The sequence below is a fragment of the Crotalus tigris genome, unplaced genomic scaffold (assembly GCF_016545835.1).
Source record: "Crotalus tigris isolate CLP2741 ecotype Arizona unplaced genomic scaffold, ASM1654583v1 scf7180000023746.1698619, whole genome shotgun sequence".
Lineage (NCBI taxonomy): Eukaryota > Metazoa > Chordata > Lepidosauria > Squamata > Viperidae > Crotalus > Crotalus tigris.
Window position 1 is genome coordinate 599,419 of NW_024100155.1, and position 20,552 is coordinate 619,970.

Genomic DNA, 20,552 nt, shown 5'->3' on the forward strand with positions numbered 1-20,552 from the left:
AGAAGACCTGGGTTCAAATGGAGCCTATCTCTCCTGGTTTTAAGCCATGACATTGTAAAGAGGTGACCCATTTGATTTTATGGCCTTTTTCTGTGGTGGTCGATAAGCGGTCACGTGGTTGTTAAGCAAAACCAATGCCGTTAAGCTGAGGACTAGGTGTATTGAGACCCAAGATGAGTCTGGACCTTCCTAGAAATGTATCCTAACGTATATAAAATGAGAAATGAGAAGGAAAAGAGAGAAATCAAAGCAAGAATGAAAATAGCTGGGCACTAAGAAAAGGTCCATGTCCATCTGTGGGCTTTTCACCCCGTCCAGATCTTTACTTTCAGCTGAAGAAAACCCAGTCAGAACCTGTCCCACCGTTTATTGCTCGTGTGAATGCCCAGGCGAATATGACCGTGGTAAGTCTAAGAGATCAACCCCGATGCTACCTCTCCTAGAGTCCCCAGGGATTAATCCTGAGGTCCATCTGAAGCATGTCCTCTCCAGCCAGATGGCCCATTTCTCCAGTCCTGAAGCCAAGAAGCATCTATGTTCCTCAAGTCATCCTCCTTGTAGAATCCGTAGATTCCTTGGCTGGTAGCCTCCCAACCTATCTTCTGAAGAAGGTGTAGAGACAATGCCCTCAATGATCTGGTATCAAGAATACAGACTAAGTCCAGAAGATGCCTTGCTAGTCTTCTGTTGGAGCAAGAGAGAGGACACAGTAACTTTCTCTTGGATGCTTTGCATGTTCTCCTCTCTGGCCAACATTAGGTTCAAGAAGACCATTAAGGATGATCTGCCCATTCCTTATCTAGCTTCTCTAACTCCAGTCTCGTTTCCCTTCTGCAGATTCCCGAGAACGTCTTCCAGGCGGATGTCCGAGCGGTGACTATTTCGGCCGCAGCTAATAGATTGGGGGTTGTGGAGAAGATCCTGTCCGAAGCCCAACCTCCTCCTCTGGATGCCTCTTCTCTCCTGGGGGTCTTCCAGCTTTTGAAAGAGGTGTCCGAGGTAGAGGTGGTAGAACCAGGTCAACTGGCAACCCTGGAAGAGCTGGGCCAACATTATGTGGAGGTTACAGGGAGACTCCTGGAGCAGGACAATACAGATCATTGGTCTGAGACCAAGCCGGTAAAAATAACACTATTGGGGAGGGGTCTTTGAGGGGCATCTAGTCTACTAAAGAGAGGAGGTCCATAGCTACCTGGATCTGACCGACGTCTGTCCAACCACTGATCAGGGTTATCCTTTGCTTGGAGGTTTGATCTACCTGGCAACTGAGATACAAGAGGTCAGGTGGTCCTCTTCCAACTGTTCCTGTCTTCTCCAGATCATTGGGGGACCCATGAAGGTGGTGGAAAACGTGGACAAAATGGCTTCCAGCCTCCATCAGCTCCTGAGCCCCAACAGAGGGAAGGTTACCTTTCACAGTAAGAACATCGGTAAGTTGAGACCAACTCTCGGCCATCCTGGCATGGGCCATGTCCTCAATTCTGTGGAAATGTTTGGGGTGAAGAAGGTTTTTCTGGGGGTTATTAGAGGACCTTTGTCCCTCGCAGGGAATTCTGGGAGTTGAAGTCCACAAAGATGATGAGGGGATTGCAGGCTAAAACATAGGAAGGACGGTTGAAGGAACTGGGCATGGCTAGTCCAGTGAAGAGAAGGACCAGGGGAGACAGAATAGCAGTCTTCCAATATTTGAGGGGCTCTTACAGAGAGGAGGGAGGGTCCACCTATTCTCCAAATCACCTGAAGGCCAGACAAGGAACAACGGATGGAAACTGATCAAGGAGAGATTCAATCTGGAAATAAGGAGAGATTTCCTGACAAGGAGAACAATCAATCAGTGGAACAACTTGCCTTCAGAAGTTGGGAGCTTCATCACTGGAGGCTTCCAAGGAGAGACTGGACAGCTATCTGTCAGAAATGGTGTAGGGTCTCCTGCTTGAGCAGGGGGTTGGACTAGATGACCTATAAGGTCCCTTCCAACTCCTATTCTATTCTATTCTATTCTATTCTATTCTATTCTATTCTATTCTATTCTATTCTATATTTCATTTCATTCCATATTCCATTCCATTCCATTCCTCTATTCTATTCTATTCTATTCTAATCTATTCTATTCTATGCTATGCTATGCTATGCTATGCCATGCCATGCTATATTCTATTCTATTCTATTCTATTCTATTCTCTGCTCTGCTCTGCTATATTCTATTCTATTCTATTCTATTCTATATTTCATTCCATTCCATATTCCATTCCATTCCTCTATTCTATTCTATGCTATTCTATTCTCTTCTCTTCTCTTCTCTTCTCTTCTCTTCTCTGCTCTGCTCTGCTATATTCTATTTTATTCTATTCTATTCTATTCTATTCTATTCTATATTTCATTCCATTCCATATTCCATTCCATTCCTCTATTCTATTCTATTCTCTTCTCTTCTCTGCTCTGCTCTGCGATATTCTATTCTATTCTATTCTATATTTCATTCCATTCCATATTCCATTCCATTCCTCTATTCTATTCTATTCTATTCTATTCTATTCTATTCTATTCTATTCTATTCTATTCTATTCTATTCTATTCTATTCTATTCTCTGCTATATTCTATTCTATTCTATATTTCATTCCATTCCATATTCCATTCCATTCCTCTATTCTATTCTATTCTCTGCTCTGCTCTGCTCTGCTCTGCTCTGCTATATTCTATTCTATTCTATTCTATTCTATTCTATTCTATTCTATTCTATTCTATTCTATTCTATTCTATTCTATTCTATTCTATATTTCATTCCATTCCATATTCCATTCCATTCCATTCCTCTATTCTATTCTATTCTATTCTATTCTATTCTATTCTATTCTATTCTATTCTATTCTCTGCTCTGCTCTGCTCTGCTCTGCTCTGCTCTATTCTATTCTATTCTATTCTATTCTATTCTATTCTATTCTATTCTATTCTATTTTATTCATTATCTTAAAGGGACAGAGGCTGGGAAATGCTGATGTATAATACATTGCTGGAATTGATGAGTGGAGGCGGCATAGAAAATGGATCAGCTTCCTAAACTGAGAGTTGGCCTCCCTGCCACAGGTCCCCATTAAAATCTGGGACAGCCTCTTCTCACCTGGTGTCTCCTCCATCACCCCCATCTTCTGAAAGGATGGTCCCTGGTCCCTGACCTCTGGAAGATGCTTTTGATGCTCTTTTGGTCAGTGGCCACCAGAGGGCGCTTCTTCCCTCGCTGCTCAGGAACCCTGCCGTTTGCTGGCTTCAAAAATAATTTTCGTGGCTCTTTTAATACAATATTTCAAAATTAATTTAACTTAGGTAGGCAAGATGTGCAAGGTGCCCCTTGTTTTTCTCCACAAGGAGAGGAACCTTTGCAAGGCACCTGAGCAGCCTTGTGTAGAAATATTGTGGGGTAATTCCACGCACGCCCCCAAGTGATGCTGGTCGGGTCTCTCGGCTCGCAGGGATTGAGGTGCGACGGGCAGAGCTGGGCCCAGAGAGAGCTGGCAGCGGGGGCTCCCTGATGCCAACCCACCGTTGGGACCAGCTGGATGCCATCGAGATCCCAGCAGAAGAAATGGAGCGCCTGAGAGCGAGGGGTAAGGTCATGGGTGATGGCAGGTGGGTTCTCAACCAGTTCCACCCTTCTGTTTGAATCTTTGTGGCAGAAAACCTATCAGGTTTGGGCTGTTTTAAAGAGGTCCAAAGGAGAAAGTTAGAATGGAAGAACGCCAGAGAAATCAACAGGTACGAATAAAGGAGAAGATTTGTAGTTCAGTTGACATGAAGGGTCCTTGGCGCTCTCTGAGCTTGGTTGTTTCATTACCCAACTAGGTTACATCATCAGTGTTAGAAGGGAGTGGACTTTATGGAGGAGGAGGAGGACAATTGTGGGGTCCTTGGTGCTCTCTGAGCTTGATTGTTCTCTTGCAGACGTTTCATTACCCAACTAGGTTACTTCATCAGTGTTAGAAGGAAGTGGACTTTATGGAGGAGGAGGAGGAGGAGGAGGAGGAGGAGGAGGAGGAGGAGGAGGAGGACAACGACGACAATTGTGGGGTCCTTGGTGCTCTCTGAGCTTGATTGTTCTCTTGCAGACGTTTCATTACCCAACTAGGTTACTTCATCAGTGTTAGAAGGGAGTGGACTTTATGGAGGAGGAGGGGGAGGAGGAGGAGGAGGAGGAGGAGGAGGAGGAGGAGGAGGAGGAGGAGGAGGACAACGACGACAATTGTGGGGTCCTTGGTGCTCTCTGAGCTTGATTGTTCTCTTGCAGACGTTTCATTACCCAACTAGGTTACTTCATCAGTGTTAGAAGGGAGTGGACTTTATGGAGGAGGAGGGGGAGGAGGAGGAGGAGGAGGAGGAGGAGGAGGAGGAGGAGAATGATGACAATTGTGTGGTCCTTGGTGCTCTCTGAGCTTGATTGTTCTCTTGCAGATGTTTCATTACCCAACTAGGTTACTTCATCAGTGTTAGAAGGAAGTGGACTTTATGGAGGAGGAGGAGGAGGAGGAGGAGGACTGTGATCCTTAGTGCTCTCTGAGTTTGGTTGTTTTCTTGCAGACATTTCATTACCCAACTAGGTTACTTCATCAGTGCTAGAAAGGCGTTTACATACAGTTCCATCTAGCACTGATGATGTTATCAAGTTTGGGTCATGAAACATCTGCAAGAAAGCCACCCAACTCAGAGAGCACCAAGGACCCTCAGAATTAACAGGGGAGGCAAGCTGGAAAGGACCAGGTAGGCTTCATTGGTCTCCTGCTTGGACCGCCCATCTTCTCACCTTGAGCTTCTGCGCCACCAGCTCTTAATGCCCTCGTCTACCCTTCTCCAGGCCTGCGTCAAATCACCCTCACCAATACGTGGTACAGCTATGGGGCCCTCCAGCGCCTTCTCGCCAGCAGCAGTGCTGTGATCAAAGACGCCGCTGTGTCAGACGGAGGACAGAGGTGAGTCTTGATTCGGAAAGGAGCCAGATCGCTCCATTCAGACAATCACTTTTCGCTGACCTACAGCGTGCATTGATATGGCATCCAGTTTGGCAGTTTTTCAATCAATCAATCCGAATAGAGCAGGAAGTGACCTTGGAGGTCTTCTAGTCCAGCCACCTACTCAAGCAGGAGACCCTACATTATTTCAGACAAGAGGCTGTCCAAATCTCTTCTTTAAAACCTCCAGTGATGGAGCACCCACACAACTTCTAGTGGCAAGCTGTTCCACTGCTTAATTAAGAAGTTTCTCCTTAATTCCAGGTTGCTTCTCTCCTTGGTCAGTTTCTATCCATTGTTTCTTGTCCTGCCTTCGGGTGCTTTGGAGGATAGCTTGACTCCCTCTTCTTTTGTGGCAGCCCCTCAAATACTGGAACACTGCTTTTTTTTATTAATATTATTATAAATGTTTACAATTTTACAATAAAAAACCCCTTCCCCAATCCCTCCCAACCCTCCCCAAAACCTCCCCCCTTCTTCCCAGAGCTGAATACAGAGTTAACTAGAACTTAAAAGGAAAAACTTTTAAACTCAAATAAACGTCAAACAAATATAATTACATTCAATAAACGAAGTATTAAGTACTTTAACTCCATTATGTATGAAAAACAGAAAGAGAAAAAGAAGAAAGAAATTAACATTAAAATAATTTCTTTGTCATTGCAATCCTACCAATTTACCATTATAATTTATTTTATCTATAATTCACAACTTCTATTTCTTTCACAATTAATAAACCAATCATCTCCCTAATTTAATAACATTACAAAATATCATATTTCATATAAAGTAAATTAATTGGAATCTAGTCCGCCATTAAAATATTATAAACTTTAAGTATAAATTTAAATATAAATTATTCAGAAAGCTAAACAATATTTTCTAATATCATACTTATATTATATAAAGTTTATCCATCTTTCTTTGTCATCACAATCAACACACATATAAGCGTTACTTATACCATTAAAATTCCCTTATACATATTTAAAACAAAATATTCCTTTAAATGCTCCTTAAGTTTCTAAGCATACACTTCTTATCTAAAGTTTTCATTCAGTCTCCATAATCTTCTCTCCTCTTTTCCAATAACCAGTTCTGGAAGACTGCTTATCATGTCCCCCCAAGTCCTTCTTTTCTGGCCATACCCCAAATTCTGCAGCCGTTCTTCACAAAGAAGAGGGAGTCAAGCTATTCTCCAAAGCGCCTGAAGGCAGGACAAGAAGCAACGGATGCTTAAAGGCAGGAGTGATTTATGTAGATGGAATAGTAGGGATGGTTCTGTGGATTGATTGAATTTTAAGAAGAAATAGATTAAACTAACTGTGTTATATTATGGGAGGGAAATAGAGGGGGGAATTTTATACGTTTGTGTTCCCTTTATTTTTTTGAGCAGTATATATATGACTTGTTTTGCTATGATTGATTACCCTTTCACCATGAAGTTTTCCTGAGCACTTTGATGTTAAAATTAAAAAACAACAACAATAAAATGTGTATTTTAAAAAAGAAGAAGCAATGGATGGAAACTCACCAAGGAGAAAAGCAACCTAGAACAAAGGAGAAACTTCCTGACAGTGAGAACAATTCACCAGTGGAACCGCCTGCCTCCAGAACGGTGAAGGCTCCAACACTGGATGTTTTTAAGAAGAGACTGGACGGCCATTTGTCCTGAGCAGGGGGTTGGACTTGATGACCTCCAAGGTCCCTTCCAACTCTGTTATTGTGTTATTCTGTTACTAATCAAGGAGAGAAGCAACCTAGAACTAAGGAGAAACTTCCTGACAGTGAGAACAATTAACCAGTGGAACAACCTGCCTCTAGAAGCAGTGAATGCTCCAACACTGGACGTTTTTAAGAAAAGACTGGACAGCCCTTTGTCCGAAATGGTGTAGGGTTTCCTGCCTGAGCAGGGGACTGGACTAGAAGACCTCCAAGGTCCCTTCCAACTTTATTATTATATTATATATTATGTTTTAGTCTCCAGGCCTTTACTCGTCTTCGTTCCTCTTCTTTGCACTTTTCCCAAAGTCTCCACATCAGTCAAAGCATCAGTCAGAGTCAGAACAATGAAAGCATCCCAAGTCCACGCTGGTGGAGGTGGGCTGAATCCCTCTCCCACTTTCCTGCTTGTGGGATGCTCCGCAAGGCTGTCTCTCCCCAGCCACGCTGCCCTTGGGGTGGGCTTGTCTTTCTTGTTTCTGGGCACACGAGGGTGCTGTTGCTTTTTTTTTATTTTCCCTTGCCCTATTCCCCCCCCCCTGCCTCCCCCAAAAGCAATTGCTGGGAAAAAGAGAGGGGGGGGGGGGAGAGAGAGGACCAATTTTTGTGAATGAGTCCAACTTCCATTGGAAGATCTGATTCCACCCATGGGTGCATCGAAACGGAGCTCCCCAATCTGATTTATCTGTTGAGTTGGCTTTCCCAATGGATTTCCCCCCCCCCAGAATCAAGGAAATCTTTATCAGAATAATAGAGTGGGAAGGGGTCTTAGGAGGTCTTCTAGTCCACCCCCCTGCTCAAGCAGGAGACCCTAGACCATTTCTGACAGATGGCAGTCCAGTCTCTTCTTAAAAACCTCCAGTGATGAAGCTCCCACAACTTCTGGTGGGAAGCTGTTCCATTGGAACCGTAATAGTAATAGTAGTAAAGTTGGAAGGGACCTTGGAGGTCATCTAGTCCAACCCCCTGCTCAGGCAGGAAACCCTATAGCATTTCAGACAAATGGCTGTCCAATCTCTTCTTAAAAACTTCCAGTGTTGGAGCATTTACCGCTTCTGGAGGCAGGCTGTTCCACTGGCTAATTGTTCTCACTGTCAGGAAGTTTCTCCTTAGTTCTAGGTTAGTTCTAGGTTGCTTCAAGATTCAAGTCGGTTTGAATTGTCTCTGATTGGAACGGCTGGAGTTAAATAGGCCAGAAAAAAAAAAGTAGATAAATTGAAGGACTTATTCCTTAGTCAAGGATGGATGGGAAGATTCCTTGAGGACTCTTTCTTTCTACTTCAATCACCCCAGCCCACCAACAGATATAAAATAGACCGATGCTTGTTAGCGAAATAGACAAACTCCAACAATACGCCACTATGTCATATTGTTATTCTGTTATTCCTTCTTGGATTTACAAGATGAAGAGTTGGTCTACAAACACGACGGGGTCCTCCAGATTTCTGGCGAACTGGGTTGTGACTCCTGGGGGGGTGGGATAGGGTGAGACACGTTGGTTCTCTTCTCCAATTTTCCCTGGATGTTCCTGATCTCCATTCCTCTGTCTGTGGGACACAGAGGCTGGCTTGGGCCGTGCCATTAAGTCTGCCATAGAATAGAATAACAGAGTCAGAAGAGGACCTTGGAGGTCTTCTAGTCCAGTGGTTCTTAACCTGGGCGATATTGCCCCCCAGGGGGCGATTTCATTTTTCAGGGGGGCGAAGGAACGAAAAGAGGGCGATTTGGGGGTGATGGAGCGAGAGGTTTTGGGGACACTTTTGAGACTTTTTTGTACAGTGAATCCCTGTATATCTGATGGAGGGGGGAGAGCTTCTTTCGAAACATCACATGCTGAGTGGCTCTGTAAAACATTTTGTATTGTATTTTTTTAGCGTGTACTCCAGTTCGATATTATATTTTCCTTGTGTCTTTTTAATCCTTTTTACAGTGTGCGTGACTATATATAGTTTCCTCGAATCTTAATTTAGTTTCAGAGTTTTCGTCTTGAAATTCTTAGTTCCTGCATTGTGGTTTGTTCTTATGCCCTTTTTATATTTCTTTTTGCGTCTTAAATTTCACTTGTAATTCAATCATTAAATGTTACTGTTTTTCTTTTCGGGCATTTCATTTTCTTGCAATTGAATTTTGTTTTCAGTGGTCATTACATTTAAGTGTCTTGAATAAATAAGATAATAATGAAATACATTTATCACGAAGTTTGGGAATAAAGTGATGGGTGGCACCAAAATTTTTCACAGTTGAGATATGGGGAAAAGACTGGAAATAAATGATTTGCATCGATATGTCCTGAGGACAATTTTAAAGAAAACAAAAAAAAGTGTTTGGATAAATTGAAGAATTATTTCCTATGCTGTGATTGAGAGGTTATGTTGGGGGAGGGGGCGATGACAACTTCCTCATTGGCTCAAGGGGGCGATTCGTTCAAAAAGGTTAAGAACCACTGTTCTAGTCCAACCCCCTGCTCAAGCAGGAAACTCTATAGGATCCCAGACAAGTGGCTGTCCAATCTCTTCTTAAAAACTTCCAGTATTGGAACATTCACAACTTCTGGAGGCAGGTGGTTCCACTGGTTAATTGTTCTCCCTGTCAGGACATTTCTAGGTTGCTTCTCTCCTTGATCAGTTTCCATCCGCTGCTTCTTGTCCTGCCTTCAGGCGCTTGGGAGAATAGCTTGACTCCCTCTTCTTTGGGGCAGCCCCTGAGATATTGGAAGACTGCTATCATGTCCTTCTCTTCATTAAACTAGACATACCCAATTCCAGCAACCGTTCCTCATATGTTTCAGCCTCCAGTCCCCTGATCCTCTTTGTTGCTCTTCTCTGCACTCTTTCTAGAACCTCAACATTTGTTTTATATCGTGGTGACCAAAACTGGACGCCGTATTCCAAATGTGGCCTCACCAAGGCCTTGTAAAGTGGTATTAACGCTTCACCTGATCTTGATTCTCTCCCTCTGTTGATGCAGCCATGCTCCCCTCTTCCTCCTTAGGCATCTGAGCACGCAGGTGGCCTCTTCCATTATCTCCTCCAGCTTGGTCAGCAACTACAAGGAAATCAGCACGTCTGTGCGCTACCGTCTGCGGCATCGGGTTCAGGTGAGGCTACCGGGAAGGAACCCAGGGAAGGCAGGAGAGAGGAAGGGGGAAGGGGTTGCTGAAGGACCTCAGAATGGACCGTTTTCATCCATCAAGGTCTGTGTTTCCTTGAGGGAAAGAGTTGGGGCAAATGTCCACTTGCAGATGCCCTCTCTCCTTTCACCCCTTCCATTGTTCCTCCTCCACACACATAATACTTCCCCCCCCCCAAAAAAAAACTCAAGACAGTTCCCCTCTCCCCATCTTTTGCTGCCCAGTCATTCTTCTCTGGATCAAAATGGTTCACCAGAGGTCTACGTTGACCATTTCCGTCCTTGAAACCCAACTTTCCTTGGGGCTTTTGAGCTTCTGAAGATCAGCACATCCCGGGCAAGGCGCCTTGCATTTTTTTAAAAAATGAAACATAAAGGTCCTGTTTTACAGGTCACCCCAACTCCCCCCCCCAAAAAAAAGGAACGGAGTGGGTTTGTGGTTAGAGGAGACTGGGCGCCTTGATAAATTAAACCAGACCTTGCCTCCACATCAAACAAGGTTCAGGGAGATTTAGGGAAGTCTGCGGCTGGTCCCATCCGGTCAACTTATCAAGATGAACCCAAGAGAACTTGCAAGAAGTCCACAACTGAGTATTTTTGGGAAGGGTGGGTCAGAAAAATTTTCCCAGCCAGCATCTCCAATATTTCCTTTCCAGAGAGGCGTTTTATCTCCTCTCTGAACTTCTTTCTCTGTAGGCTTTACCGGACCAGCTTGTGGAACCAGTTTGTGCTTTTTGGAACTTCAGCGGAAGGTAGGCGGTTCGGAGAAGTCTCCCAGTTGCATTTTTGGGAAAGGCACGGAAAGAAAGAACTCAGTAAAATTGAGTAGACCTTGTGGGATCCTTGCTGGTTTCACAGAGAGCTCTTGAAGGTTGGAGCTGTCTCATGAGGAGAGATGGACAGAAGATTCCTGCTCCAACCTTCCTCTTAAAGCAGACTGAACTCAAAGCTTATCTGCATCCACCTCCGGATGCTTCACTTGGGGACCAAGCTCACCCTTATGTAGAAGACCTTCTTGAGTATGCCCAACATATGAACCAACGACAACAGCCACCAACAAAATCCACCCAACCATCTCTGAACGTGGTCTGCTAACCACACTGCCCTATAAGTGCACCACACACACCTTCACTTATCAGTCGGTGAACCCAGTGGTTGTGTTGTGTTTGAAGTAGGTGAACCAGGGAAGGTGGTTTGGTGGTTTTTTTTTTTTTTTAGGACAACTTTTACGAAAGGAGAATGAGAGTTGAGTCAAGATCTCTGGAGGTGGTTCTCAGCTCCTTCCTACGGGCAACTTTCCCTGGGTGGGGTGGGGGCATTTGGGGTCCAGAACGTGAACATCTGGGCCCAGAACTTTTTTCTGTGCTTCAGTCCTGAAGGTGTTGGCGGCTGGTCCACCAGAGGTTGCTCAGTGTCTTCTTCTCAGAAAGATCTAACCACCTGTGCCTGTAACCACACCACCAACTTTGCAGTCTTGCTACAGGTCTATGAAGTCCAGGTTAGTAGAGGGTCAGGAGAGTCCCAGTGGAGGAAGACATTTCTTGGGGGGCTTTGGTGGAACCCTGGGGAGAAGCCATGGAACGTGGACCTTCATTTGGCTTGGACAACATTGTCCACATCAAGATCCCCACCTTGCGTTTCATCCCTTCCCTTCCTTGATCAGATTGCCCAAGAGCTGAACTGGCCCATTGCATGGAAGCTGTTGAGTTGGGCCCTCAGGGGACACCTCACCCCTCCCTCACCTTCATCACGTTGTCTCTTCTTTCACACAGAGGAGTTTAGAGGAGGAGTCCACCCTGAAGACCCTGACATTTGTTGGCTGTGGTGTGTCCTTCTGTGCCTTGATAGTCACCTTTGTGCTCTTCTTAGCCGTTGGGTGAGTCTGAAGTAACACAAATGGACGCACGCTTGTCAAATCAGCTCCATTCTTGGATCCCCACGGCGTCTTGAAACGAACCAGCCAAGTGATTTCCATTCACATAGCCTTCTAGAACAGTGGTTCTCATCAACCTGTGGGTCGGGACCCCGTTTGGGGTCGAACGACCATTTCACGGGGGTCGCCAAACAACGCAGTCTGCAATTTCCCCCCCCTTTTCCTTAGCTGTGCTACTCCCTTTTATTCTATTGGCTTTTGAAAGCCAATAGAATAGACTCTCTTGAGTAGAGTCTAATTCTATTGGCTTTCAAAAGCCAATAGGAATTGTCCAGGCTGTCTCTGCCCTGCTGAGCCCGCCAAAAGTCCCATTCTGCAAACGGTGCTGCACCAGTTGAGTAGTCCTCGATTTACAACCGGTTGAGTAGTCCTCGACTTACGACCAGTTGGGGGTTGCAGCATTAAAAAGGTTGAGAAGCACTGTTCTAAAACATCTAACCGAGATGAAGCCCAAAAAGACTTGATGGGTCATGTGAATGCATCCCTGACGGTCTTCCTTGGCCAGTTGTGTGGGGCCAGCTTCAGAGTGGGAAGGGATCTGTCTAACTTCTCAAGGGTCCATTGAGTATCTTTTTTTAAAAAAAAAATATTTTTTATTTTCTCTCTTTACAAAAAACAAAATGCGAAGTACATTTTTCTTTTTTCTTAACAATACAATGTCCTATATCTCTTACATTTATTTACACTTATTTACATTACTTCTCATACTTTTTTATTCCTCAATTCTAACCAATTGTAATACCTGTCCCATATCTCATAAAATTCTGTAACTTCCTTGTCTTTTATTTCTAAAGTAAGTTTGTACATCTCAGCACATTCTAATATCTTGTAAATAATCATTACATTTGTTGGTATATTTTCCCTTTTCCAGCATTGCGCATACGCAATGCGGGCAGCAGTTATTATATGTATAATGATGTATTGGAGTTGTTTTTCCATCTTTGGATTGATTATGCCTAATAAGAATATTTCGGCTTTAAGCTCAATTTGTTCTTTTGTTATTTCCATCTCCTTATTTGCTCACAATAAGTCTTTGCTTTGGGGCATTGCCACCACATATGATAAAATGTTCCCTCTTTATTTTTACATTTCCAACAGTCCGGATTCGTATTTTTATATATTTTAGTCAATCTCGCCGGTGCTAAATGCCATCTATAGAACATTTTACGTTGGTTTTCTTTGTATGCGGTTGACAACGTTAGTTTGTAATTTTTGTCCCATTTCGTATCTTTAGTAGAAACTAGTGGAATACACTCAGTAGAACTTGTGCCAAAACCTTTACTCTTCCTTTTAACAGGGTCCCCAAAAGCGAGCGAACCACGGTGCATAAAAACCTGATCTTCGCCCTGGCTGCTGCAGAGGCCTTGCTCATGTTCAGTGAATTGGCCAAGATCAACCAGGTCAGGAGAAGAGCTGGGAAACAGGAGGGGAATCACTTAGGAGGTGTCCTATCTTTGCTAGCTGAATTGGGGCCCAAAGCGAACCCCCAAACCCTCTCCTTCTTCCACCAGACATTTGACCCTAGGACTCCCCATCTCTCCCCAGGGCGTCTGCTTTGCTGTCACGGCCTTTCTCCACCTTTTCTTCATGGCGGCCTTCGCTTGGATGCTGGTGGAAGGTCTTCTGCTCTGGAGCAAAGTGGTGGCCGTCAACATGAGCGAAGATCGGAGGATGCGTTTCTACTATGTGACCGGTTGGGGTCTGTATCCCAGGGGTCAAGAAGGGGAAGGGGCAACAGGAAGATCGGGCTAGACTGCTTCTTCCTTTGACCCAGTTGAACCAACTTGTCCAAACCTAAGCTGGAGTAGATCAGAGGTCTACTATGAGCCCTAGGCTGTTCTCCCTACTCATCGTACCATGATGGGAAAGGATGGAGTTGATGTCCAGTAGGGAAGGACCACACTGGGGAAGGAGCAGTCAAGTCCATTGGATGGAAAATGGTCAACTCTTCACGGCGATTGCATGTCTCTGTAGCTAGGTTGCTCTGAAAAGAACCACAGATAAGCCAAATATTTATGGAGATTCTCAGTCATCCAGGTCAGGATTGTCCCAAAGATGCTTTTTCAGGAGGCAACTGGACTTTCTTGATTTTTCCCCTGAAGACGTTTCGCTTCTCATCTAAGAAGCTTCTTCAGCTCTGACTGGATGGTGGGGAAGGGAAGGATTTATACTCCTTGCAGACTGCTGGTCATCTGCCTTCTTTGAGAGAGTTGTTGAGGCCACTTGGAGGTTTAACTGTGTCCTAATGTGTCGCAGATAGATGGCCTCCAAGTGGCCTCAACGACCCTCTCAAAGGACGCAAATGACCAGCCGTCTGCAAGGAGTATAAATTCTTCGACTCCCCACCATCCAGCCAGAGCTGAAGAAGCTCCTTGCATGAGAAGCGAAACGCCTTCAAAGAAAAAACAAAGAAGTCCAGTTGCCTCTTGAAAAAGAACCTTTGGGGACACACATAAGCCAACAATGTTGTAGATATCTCTATTGTGCAAAACGAAACCTGTTCTATTAGTATATGGCTGAAGAGGGTATGCAGATACATCAAAGCATTATGAGTAAAACAAGATCAATTGAACCCCATGGCCACTGTCTCTACCTGTGTGGTTTGAAACTCAGAGAAGACCACTTGAGGGAGCTTCACAGGATAGCCCAAGAAGGAAAAAGAATGTGCTGGTTGGAGACAATGAAACGCTCAAGCAGAGGTCAACTGTGGTTCTTCCTCAATGGTCAAGTGGATCATTGGAGATGGGATGAAGACACAGACCGGCCAATCTCTCCCCTTCTTTCCAGGGCTTCCTGTGCTGATTGTGGGTGTCACCTTGGCCACTTCGTTCAACAAATACGTGGCGGACAATCACTGTTGGCTGAATGTGCAGACAGAGGTCATCTGGGCATTCGTGGGACCTGTCCTCTTTGTCCTAACGGTAAGGGCCAACATCTTCGGTTGACTTCCTGGCCTTCCTTGTCCACCCTCTTGCGGTTTTGAAGGCCCAGAAATTGGGGGCCTTTAATGTCCACTGTCCAAGACCTTGGCTTGCAACTTCAACGTTCCTGTGGTTTTTGCCTCCCTCAACAAGGTCATCAACCTCACCATCTCGCCCCTCCATCTATCGTCCATTGCAGGTTGCCTCTCCTTAGCTCCTCAAGTATCTCCAACATCTAGAGGGGCTTCCACAAAGATTTTTTTTCTCAGCCCCATCTGGCATCAGTGGGGTTGAACTTAGAATCTTCTGCAGTAGAAGCTGTTATGCTTGCTACTGCCCACCCCACCAACCTTTAAAGTTCGGTCCTCACAATTTTGAGGGAAGGACTGAATTAAGTAGAACTTTAAATAGATGTTGTGTGCCAGGTCAGTGCATTATTTAGGATCAAGTTCACCACACCTTCAGATTAGACTTTATTTCTGGCTCTGCCTGCCAGGTCCAAGCCTATTTCTGTAGGCAAATAACAGAATAACAGAGTTGGCAGGGACCTTGGAGATCATCTAGTCCAACCCCCTGTTCAGGCAGGAGACCGTATACCATTTCAGACAAAGGACTGTCCAATATCTTCTTAAAAATTATCTGGAGCTCCCACAACTTCTGGAGACAAGCTCCTTCCTTCCTTCCTTCCTTCCTTCCTTCCTTCCTTCCTTCCTTCCTTCCTTCCTTCCTTCCTTCCTTCCTTCCTTCCTTCTGTCATATATTTTATCTATCTCAAAATCAAAGAATCACAGGGCTGAAAGGGACCTTGGAGGTTTTCTAGTCCAACCCCCTGCTCAGGTGGGAAGCCTATACCATTTCAGACAAACGGTTGTCCAATTTCTTCTCCAAAACCTCCAGTGATGGAGGGAGGGAGGGAGGGAGGGAAGGAAGGAAGGAAGGAAGGAAGGAAGGAAGGAAGGAAGGAAGGAAGGAAGGAAGGAAGGATAGCAAAATAATAGAATCACAGAATCACAGAGTTGGAAGAGATTTTGGAAGTCTTCCAGACCAACACCCCTCAAGCAGGAGATCCTATACCATTCTGGACAAATGGTTGTCCAATCTCTACTTCAGTACCCCCAGTGTTGGAGCACCCACAACTTCTGAAGGCAAGCTGTTCCACTAATTAATTGTCCTAACTGTCAGGAAATTTCTCCTTAGTTCTAGGTTGCTTCTCTCTTTGGTTAATTTCCATCCGTTGTTTCTTGTCCTGCCTTCAGGTACTTTGGAGAATAGCTTCTCTTCTTTGGGACAGCCCCTGAGATATTGGAAGACTGCTGTCATGTCCCCCCTTGTCCTTCTCTTCATTAAACTAGACATACCCAATTCCAGCAACCGTTCCTTATCTGTATTAGCCTCCAGTCCGCTGATCATCTTTGTTGCTCTTCTCTGGACTCTTTCTAGAACCTCAACATCTTTTTTACATGGTGGTGACCAACACTGGGTGCAGTATTCCAAGTGTGCCTTGCCAAGGCCTTGTAAAGTGGTATTAACTCTTCACCTAATCTTGATTCTCTCCCTCTGTTAATGCAGCCTAGCCCTGTGTTGGCTTTTTTGGCAGCTGCAGCCCACGGCTGGCTCCTATTTAAGGGATTGTCCACTAGGACTCCGAGATCCCTCTCACAGTTGCTACCATAGAGCCAGGTACCGCCTATAGTACACCTGTGCACTTGGCTTTTCTTGCCTAAATGTAGAGCCTTACTTTTTTTTCACTATTGAATTTCATTTTAGGTGATCATTCTCGGTTTAACAGAAGGAAAATTTCACAGTCCTTGGAAGTCTTATTGATGTTATTGTCATTCTAGGTGAACACCTTTGTGCTGTTCCGGGTGGTGATGGTGACAGTCTCCAGTGCACGGCGGCGGTCACGGATGCTGACCCCCAACAGCAGCCTGGAGAAGCAGATTGGGGTTCAAATCTGGTAAGTCGGGCCCGGGTGTGCACGTGTTCCTCCTCATGGGAGCAAAGCTAGACAGCTGGGTGCCGTTTGTCAGCTCTCCAGATCGTGTTGATATGATTCTGCTTCTCCGTGGCCTTTGGCATGGATGGACAGACATTCTTTTCCCCACCCCCCTTATAATCAACAAAAATTAGAACTGGGCGTTTTTGATTCAATGGATAAGCCAGAGGGTGGTTTGATCACGTCTCCAAAACTGTTCAAAACTTGGGCGTCCTTCAGTGACTTTTGCCCAGACATAGCATCAGTGGGTCAAAACATCTTGACGTGCATGAATCTGATTCAGAAGGAGGACACATTGCAGAAAATGTGGCAATTGTGGAAAGGCGCCTTAGCTTCCACCAATAATTCAACACCTAACACCACCTTCCCCGCCATCATGTCTAGCTTCATGGCTTCACAATGTCTGCCCAATGTTTCTTGACGACAGAAGACCGGTTAGAAACCGAACCAGTAGAACACAGCATCTTATCTTTCCATCTTTGGAAGGGATGGTTTCCACTTTCTCCTCTGCTCCTTCCAAGCCACCTCTGGATGCTTAGAGCCACCCCACCCTCTCTTCTCCTCATCTCTGCCCCGCTCAGGGTCAACCCATCATCTCCCCGAGCTTTGCTCCGATAAGGCCAACGGAAGGAAATCTCTTGTTGCTTTTCAGCTGGCGCCGTGGGCAGCCACAAGACACACACAGTGTTCCTCTGGTGGTGTAAATATCCTCCAGGCTGTTTGCAGTGCTGAAGGTGGAGGCCTTCAGGGGTGGGAGGGCGAGATGACATCTCTGCCGCTGGTGGCTTTGGAGGCATCTTCACCCCGGGTGGGTGGGATGACGTAGAAGAGCCAACGAGATCCCGATTGAACCGGCCTGCAAATCAAAGACTTTTTTTTACAGTTGTTTATTTCCACAGGAGTCCATAGTGACTCCTTTGGCTACTTGCAAAAGCTCCGATTAAGAAAGGATAATTAAAAAACAAAAAAAGTCACCCAAAAACCATTTGGCGGATTCGTGAGTGGGTGGGCTTGCTTCACAGCTCCCTGAAATGGCGGTGGCGGTGGGGGTGAAGGGGAGGGGGGGGTCTCTCTCTGCCTTGACACGAAGCAAAAAAGGAGGGAAAATTTTGTCCGGTTTGCTCTGAGGTAATTTTGGAAAAGGGGGAAGCCCCGGTTGTTTGTCCATTTGTGGTTGTGGAATCTCCGCTGTCGCACGACTTGGGAGTCATTCCGGGCTACGAGATAAGAAAACCCCAAAGCAGAAGATTACAAAAGGAGCATCTTTCCATCCAACAAGGAGAATGGAGGCAGAAGTGACCCCAAACGAACCTGGCTCTTGTGCAGCCCACTTTGGGGGAACGTGGGCCGGGAAGAGACCGACCGTTGTGTGTTCTGCTCCCTTTCTAGGGCCACCACCAAGCCCATTTTGGTGCTGCTGCCTGTCCTGGGCCTGACCTGGGTGTGCGGCATCCTCGTTCACCTCAGCATCACCTGGGCTTACATCTTCATCATGCTAAACTCCCTCCAGGTGAGTTTGGGTGGACCGAAGCTTCTCTCCCAACATCTGCAGAAGGTTCAGTGGCCCTGGCCAAGGTCTCCTGGTCCAGCAGGAGTTGCCAGGAGGCAGAACTTTTGCAAGGGCCACAGGCGAGGCGTGAACCCCAAAGGGTCATTACCTGAGATCGGCTGTGAAGTGGGAGTCCCGAAGCACGCACCTTTTGACAGACAATTAGCCTTCCATCCACCAATCAATCAAAATAGATCTGGAAGCGAACTTGGAGGTCTTCTAGTCCAGCCCCTGCTCAAGCAGGAAACTCTTGACCATTTCAATCAATCAATCAATCAATCAATCAATCAGAATAGATCTGGAAGGGACCTTGGAGGTCTTCTAGTCCAGCCCCTGCTCAAGCAGGAGACTCTTGACCATTTCAATCAATCAATCAATCAATCAATCAATCAGAATAGAGCTGGAAGGGACCTTGGAGGTCTTCTAGTCCAACCCCTGCTCAAGCAGGAGACCCTTGACCATTTCAATCAATCAATCAATCAGAATAGATCTGGAAGGGACCTTGGAGGTCTTCTAGTCCAACCCCTGCTCAAGCAGGAGACTCTTGACCATTTCAATCAATCAATCAGTATAGAGCTGGAAGGGACCTTGGAGGTCATCTAGTCCACCCCCCTGCTCAAGCGGGAGACTCTCTACTACACCATGGTTTTCTTAGATGCTCCTATGGGGACCATATATAGTCAACGACTTTCTCCTGGTTCAGGAGTGTTAGTATAGAATGCTGGGGTGAACCCCCAGTCAGAAATTTTTGCTCAAAGGGGTGGATGGGAAAAGGGGGCAAGCTTGTTACTCCCTTCCCCCCCCCCTGCACTCAAAGCCATAAAGCCGTGCGGTGCCTTTGGTCTCAGCAGAATACAACCGTGGTTTATGCAATGCAAGGTCTTGTTCAAGCCAACCCTAGATTAGCAAACGTAATTCTGATCTACTCGGGCTCTTCCCCCAAGACTAATTCTTAGGATCAGATTCCTTTATTAAGTATTACGCTGCTTAATCATATATTAAAAAATAATATCATGTAATAATGACAATATTATATTATTAAATATTACACTTGGGAAACTCTTCCCTTTCCTTTTTCCCTTTCTCCTTCCTTCCTTCCTTCCTTCCTTCCTTCCTTCCTTCCTTCCTTCCTTCCTTCCTTCCTTCTTCTTTCCATCCTCCTTTCTTCCTTCTTTCCTCTCCTTCTCTCCCTGCCAGCCTCTCTCCCTTTCCTTTCCTTTCCTTTCCTTTCCTTTTCCTTCCTCTCTCCTTTCATCTTTTCCATCCTCCCTCCCTCCCTCCTTCCTTTCCCTCCTTCCTTCCTTCCTTCCTTCCTTCCTTCCTTCCTTCCTTCCTCTCCCTCTCTCCCTGCCAGCCTCTCTCCCTTTCCTTTCCTTTCCTTTCCTTTCCTTTTCCTTCCTCTCTCCTTTCATCTTTTCCATCCTCCCTCCCTCCTTCCTTTCCCTCCTTCCTTCCTTCCTTCCTTCCTTCCTCTCCCTCTCTCCCTGCCAGCCTCTCCCTTTCCTTTCCTTTCCTTTCCTTTTCCTTCCTCTCTCCTTTCATCTTTTCCATCCTCCCTCCCTCCTTCCTTTCCCTCCTTCCTTCCTTCCTTCCTTCCTTCCTTCCTTCCTTCCTTCCTTCCTTCCTTCCTTCCTCTCCCTCTCTCCCTGCCAGCCTCTCCCTTTCCTTTCCTTTCCTTTCCTTTTCCTTCCTCTCTCCTTTCATCTTTTCCATCCTCCCTCCCTCCTTCCTTTTCTTCCTTCCTTCCTTCCTTCCTTCCTTCCTTCCTTCCTTCCTTCCTTCCTTCCTTCCTTCCTTCCTTCCTTCCTCTCCCTCTCTCCCTGCCAGCCTCTCCCTTTCCTTTCCTTTTCCTTCCTCTCTCCTTTCATCTTTTCCATCCTCCCTCCCTCCCTCCCTCCCTCCCTCCCTTCCTTCCTTCCTTCCTTCCTTCCCAACCTCTCCTATTTTTCTCCCTTCCTGCCTTCTCTTCTTCCTTCCTTCTTTCCTCATCTTCCTGCGCCCCCCCCCCCCGGCCAGGACTAACTAGTCATCTAACCCAGTGGTTCTTCACCTTTTTGAACAAATCGCCCCCTTGAGCCAATGAGGAAGTTGTCATCGCCCCCCCTCCCCCAACATCACCTCTCCATCACCACGTAGGAAATAATTCTTCAATTTATGCAAACACTTTTTTTTTTGTTTTCTTTAAAATTGTCATCAGGACATATCGATGCAAATCATTTATTTCCAGTCTTTTTTCCCATATCTCCCATATTCTGGCCAATGGCGTGCCACTGTATGGGTAGAGGCTGCTGCGCAAGGCGCATG

The 20,552-nt window shown here is 45.7% G+C and overlaps 1 protein-coding gene across 1 annotated transcript in view; it reads left to right on the forward strand.

Annotated features, from left to right (window-relative positions):
- ADGRD2 (adhesion G protein-coupled receptor D2) overlaps nucleotides 1-20,552 on the forward strand; it is a 41,913-nt gene that overhangs the window by 8,389 nt on the left and 12,972 nt on the right. The window contains exons 7-20 of the mRNA XM_039321610.1: nucleotides 319-404; nucleotides 838-1,119; nucleotides 1,319-1,430; nucleotides 3,469-3,603; nucleotides 4,845-4,959; nucleotides 9,712-9,817; nucleotides 10,546-10,601; nucleotides 11,221-11,347; nucleotides 11,622-11,725; nucleotides 13,080-13,182; nucleotides 13,328-13,481; nucleotides 14,570-14,703; nucleotides 16,545-16,660; nucleotides 18,089-18,209. Of these exons, the coding sequence (XP_039177544.1) occupies nucleotides 319-404; nucleotides 838-1,119; nucleotides 1,319-1,430; nucleotides 3,469-3,603; nucleotides 4,845-4,959; nucleotides 9,712-9,817; nucleotides 10,546-10,601; nucleotides 11,221-11,347; nucleotides 11,622-11,725; nucleotides 13,080-13,182; nucleotides 13,328-13,481; nucleotides 14,570-14,703; nucleotides 16,545-16,660; nucleotides 18,089-18,209 (1,751 nt within the window). The remainder of the gene's footprint in view (nucleotides 1-318; nucleotides 405-837; nucleotides 1,120-1,318; nucleotides 1,431-3,468; nucleotides 3,604-4,844; nucleotides 4,960-9,711; nucleotides 9,818-10,545; nucleotides 10,602-11,220; nucleotides 11,348-11,621; nucleotides 11,726-13,079; nucleotides 13,183-13,327; nucleotides 13,482-14,569; nucleotides 14,704-16,544; nucleotides 16,661-18,088; nucleotides 18,210-20,552) is intronic.